The sequence below is a fragment of the Penaeus chinensis genome, chromosome 43 (genome assembly GCF_019202785.1).
Source record: "Penaeus chinensis breed Huanghai No. 1 chromosome 43, ASM1920278v2, whole genome shotgun sequence".
Taxonomy (NCBI): Eukaryota; Metazoa; Arthropoda; class Malacostraca; order Decapoda; family Penaeidae; genus Penaeus; species Penaeus chinensis.
The window spans coordinates 18,041,883-18,046,882 of NC_061861.1; the positions used below are offsets into that span (position 1 = coordinate 18,041,883).

At 39.6% G+C, this 5,000-nt stretch overlaps 1 protein-coding gene across 2 annotated transcripts in view; it reads right to left on the reverse strand.

Annotated features, from left to right (window-relative positions):
• Positions 1–1,283: 1,283 nt before the first annotated feature.
• The window catches only part of LOC125048244 (transcription factor IIIB 90 kDa subunit-like), a 4,713-nt gene continuing 996 nt past the window's right edge, over positions 1,284–5,000 (reverse strand). For both annotated transcript variants that reach the window (XM_047646843.1, XM_047646844.1), the window contains exon 2: positions 1,284–4,234. In XM_047646843.1, the coding sequence (XP_047502799.1) occupies positions 2,241–4,220 (1,980 nt within the window). In that variant the 5' untranslated portion in view covers positions 4,221–4,234 and the 3' untranslated portion in view covers positions 1,284–2,240. The remainder of the gene's footprint in view (positions 4,235–5,000) is intronic.

Here is a 5,000-nt window from a genome sequence, read left to right on the forward strand (position 1 = left end):
AAGGAGAAGAGAAGAAAGAGAAGAAAGAGAAGAGAAGAGAGAAAAGAGGAGAGAAGAGAGAGAAGAGGAGAGAAGAGAGGAGAAGAGGAGAGAAGAGGAGAGAAGAGGAGAGAAGAGGAGAGAAGAGGAGAGAAGAGGAGAGAAGAGAGAGAAGAGAGAGAAGAGGAGAGAGGAGAGAGAGAGAGAGAGAGAGGAGAGAGAGAGAGAGAGAGAAGAGAGAGAGAGAGAGAGAGAGAGAGAGAGAGAGAGAGAGAGAGAGAGAGAGAGAGAGAGAGAGAGAGAGAGAGAGAGAGAGAGAGAGGAGGAGGAGAGAGGAGGAGAGAGGAGGAGAGAGAGGAGAGAGGGAGGGAGGGAGGGAGGGAGGGAGGGAGGAGAGGAGAGGAGACAGAGCTATGTCTGGGCAGTGTTATTTAGAATGTTAGTTGCATTTATATTATCAATATATATATAAAAAAAAAAAGTTAATCACTCTTTTATATCATATATGTCTACTTTTGGTGATGTCCTAGAAAATATTGTGGTCTTTATACTAAATCTTTTCATTTTCTTCAAAAAGAACACATTACACTCTTATCTTTCTGTGGAGTAAACCTATAATCATTGCAAGGTGCCTTAGTCAATTCCTCAAGTTGTCCGACATTACCCATTTAGCCTATTCATATAATTTTATTATTCTTAATATTTTGTTCTTTTCCTCATCTATGTCAATGTTTTTATTATTATTCATGGTGATTTAAGTCCTTATTGAACCAAAACAAATGAAATCAAGATTGAAAATTGATTTGTATTTTAAATGCAAACTTATCAACATTTTTTAGGTGATTGATGTGCATGGTCAAGACAAACTTAATTATTCACACACACACACACACACATACACATACACATACACAACACACACACACACACACACATACATACACGCACATACACGCACATACACGCACACACACGCACACACACGCACATACACTCACATACACGCACATACACGCACATACACACACATACACACACATACATACACATACATACACATACATACACATACATACATACATACATACATACATACATACACATACACATACATACACATACATACATATACACACATACATACATACATACATACATACATACAAACATACATACATACATACATACACATATTTATATATTTATATATACATATATACATATATATATACACATCATATAGAGCAAATTTTGTTTGTATTCACTTGAAAGTTTACTAGGAAGAGATAAAGAAAACAATATGATTTGTACTACAAGAATCATTATTTCTTATAATTTGATCTGTCTGTAATCTACAACCTTCCATAATATATACATACCATACAGTGTTTTCTTCAGTGTGTACTGTTATATTTAAATAATAATATAAAATAACAAATGATGGTACATTCAAACTCACCATGAAAGGTAAAAATAATAGTACAACAAAAACAATCATGACAATGATATAAAAGAATACTTATTTTCTACTGTTACATTTTAAAGGGTGTTTTTAATGTTTTACAATTCCAATTACATTAAAAATGGGTTTCTGTACACAAAGTACATAAAATAAAGTAATCTGTTCAACACTGAAGGCTACACTATACACTCTGCTGCTGTCAGACCAAATGTGCGTTTATGAAATAAATTATGAAAGTAGGTGTGAATTGAATGCCAATGTCTATCTACAAAAAAATATGACCCATTCTCTGATTTCTACCTTTTATGATATAAAACACATTTTTTCACTAATACTTTGGTATTCACATTATGATCTTTTTTGATGAGAATGATTCATATTTTGTGACCAGAAAATAAATATGTGTCAAAATTGATAAAAATATTTTTAAAAGTAAATAAATAAAAGCTACATCCTGTACAGCACACCAAGATGACAGAAGTGTAAGTTTCTCTTTGTCATTGTTATTATTATTGATAAAAGCTACATATAAAACAAAATAAAGATGAAATTTCCATTTACTTTTCCACTGTCTATCTGTTTTTTTTTTCTTTCCTTGTCCTTAAGGACTAATTCACTTATATATAAATGATTTGTACTTAAACTTTAATGCCTGCAAGTTAATGACTTGTATGTGTGGTCCACTGCCAGGTATTAAAACCAGTCCTCTCTAATGACATTCAAGAAAAATCTGCTCAAACTTCTCATCAACATAGAAAAGGAAAAAAAAAAAAAGGCAATGTCCAGCAAATTCTTTCTGTTAATCATAATATTCATCATAGTAGTCATCATAGGAGTTGTCCTCCCCTCTCCGTCTCCTGAGCAGCTGGGCCGTGGAAAGGCTTCCCTCGTCCTCCTCCTCATCCTCTGCTTCTTCTTCTTCGCAATCCTCCTCTTCTTCCTCTTCCTCTTCCTCAGCATCTTCCACCTTGGGGCCCAGAGAGGTATTGGCTACATCAATTGTCACCCCCTTTATCTTCTTGGGCGACTTCTCTCCCTCCTCCTTGATGGTGTTCCTGGGTCTCTTCCCTGTGAGTGAGTGGAGCACAGAGGAAATGCCTTCAGGTGTCTCAACGGGCACGGTCTTGAGAGTTTTGGGGTTGGGCTTCTCCTCCTTGATGTCCTGTTCCTCCTCTTCTGTGTCCTCACCCTTCAGGCTCCGCAAGACATCATAGTTGATCTTGTTGGACAGCTTTTTCTCCATGAGCATCTTCTCAATGGCTTCCCCTGCAGTATTGGCTGGAGCATTGCTCTTGGACTTTTTGGTGTAGTTCTTCTTCTTCTTCGGGGGTTTGCCTTCCTTCTCTCTCTCCTCTGCCTCTTTCTTCTCCCTCTCCTCCTTGAGCTTCAGTTCTTCCAGGTAGTCCTTGTTGATCTTCATCCACAATTCCGTTTTCAGCTTGATCTCTCTGTCAGACATGATGTACGAGTCAATTTCATCTTCATCAATGCCTGAGAGGTCCAGCACTCCACAGTCCTCTGGCTCTGGGTCATTTGGGCGAATCTCCATGCATTCCTCTATAGTTTCCTTCAGACCCAAACTGGCTGCAGAAGGCCCTATGCCCTGTACTTTTAATTCTTGTTTTGTGACTTCATCCCCATTCTCACCTAAGCATTCATCTATGGTCTGTAATGTTGCTTCAGTGATGAATTTTTGCGTGTCAGCACTCTCCTGTTCTACACTCTCCTCCTCAGTCGTCTCTTCTTCCCTGTCATATTTTGCCCATATTCCTCTTAGCTTCCGTTTCCGTTCCTCCAGGTGTTTCTCGATCTCCTGCTGTAGCACAGTCAACTCACTGTCCAGGTCCTCCTGCTCATCAAGGAGCTTCTGCACACGTTCTTTCTCCCGCTTCCTGGCAGCCCTGAAAGCGGGTGGGTCCTGCTCCTCATCCAGGTCCATGGTCATGAATTCCTCTGGGGTCAGGGCACTGGAGGGTGTCTCTCCAAACTCCGTTAAACGTTTACGCAAGGTTGACTCATGCACCTTTACCACTTTGATGACGTCATTGATAGTGCGGTTGTAGCCATGCAACCTGGCAGAGATGACTAAGGCCGCACCACACACACCAGAGGGTCTCCTGCCAGTATGCATCCAGTCCCTCTTCATCCTTTTAACCAAGCGTAAGGCCGTTTCTGAGACCTCATGTGTCTTGTCACCAAAGGACAACTTGTGAGCAAATCTCCAAATATACAAGCACGGATCCATGGCTGGAATGTTTATGCACAGAGCTGTTGACAGCCGGAGGTATGTCCGCCCCAACTCATACACATCAATTTGGAGGGCATCACTCACATCAATTAACATGTGCGGAGTCTGTTCTGTCCGGCAAGTGATGTACACACAAGCACCTATCACATGGTTATTTTTCCTACCACGCATAAGCCCTTTACTCAAACCTAATTTGAAAAAATTAAATGACGTTTCAATACTGTGTTGACTGAGGCGCAGCTGCTGGGCCAGGGCATTAATCCTTTTTCGTGCATTATTGAGTGTAATTTCCTTACTTTCTCTGGCAAACGTTCCATTATAGCCCCTGAACATAGGCCTCTTGCCGCCTGCATCTGAGGACACAAACTGGCCCACAGCTGAACTTCCACCATGAGAATTTTCCAGAAACTGAACTTCACTGACAATGTTATGTTCCGACAGAACAGTACCACAAGAGGTACACACAGCATCTCCCCGAGCTGGGTCGATGTCAATGTCCCCACACCCACAGTGTTGACAACGTGATGACATCTTGCCAGGGTTATCTGCAAAACAGGATATATATAAGCATTATGGACAAAATTATGTGTGTGTGTGTATATATATGTGTGTGTGTATATATATATATATATATATATATATATATATATATATATATATATATATATACACACATGAACACAGAGTAATTAAAAAGAAATTAATTAACAAATAAATAAACAAACAGGTGTGTGTGTGTGTGTGTGTGTGTGTGTGTGTGTGTGTGTGTGTGTGTGTGTGTGTGTGTGTGTGTGTGTGTGTGTGTGTGTGTGTGTGTGTGTGTGTGTGTGTGTGTGTGTGTGTGTGTGTGTGTGTGTGTGTGTGTGTGTGTGTGTGTGTGTGTGTGTGTGTGTGTGTGTGTGAGCATTTTTGACTGTCTCCATTTGTTTGTTTGTATCTTTGTGTAAACCTTAATATACATGTATGAGTGCCCTTGTGTATATAAACCGAAGTGGGTACATATATCATTCTTAACATGATTACATGCTCAAATGATTTGTACTTAAACTTTAATACCTGAAAGTTAATGACTTGTATGTGTGGTCTACTACCAGGTATTAAAACCAGTCCTCAGTAACTTTTCCAATTTATGCAGCACTTCTTCGGTTAGAAACTGACTTTGGTCTCTGTATTGACTGCCAAGAGGGTATTCAGCACTTCCCTCTTCATTCATATTAGGTTCATCAAAGAGAATCCTCACTAGATTTTGATTCTCGGCCAACTATCTCCATGACAGCTGACCAGCTTGGTGTATATAAAGAGCATCCCTGA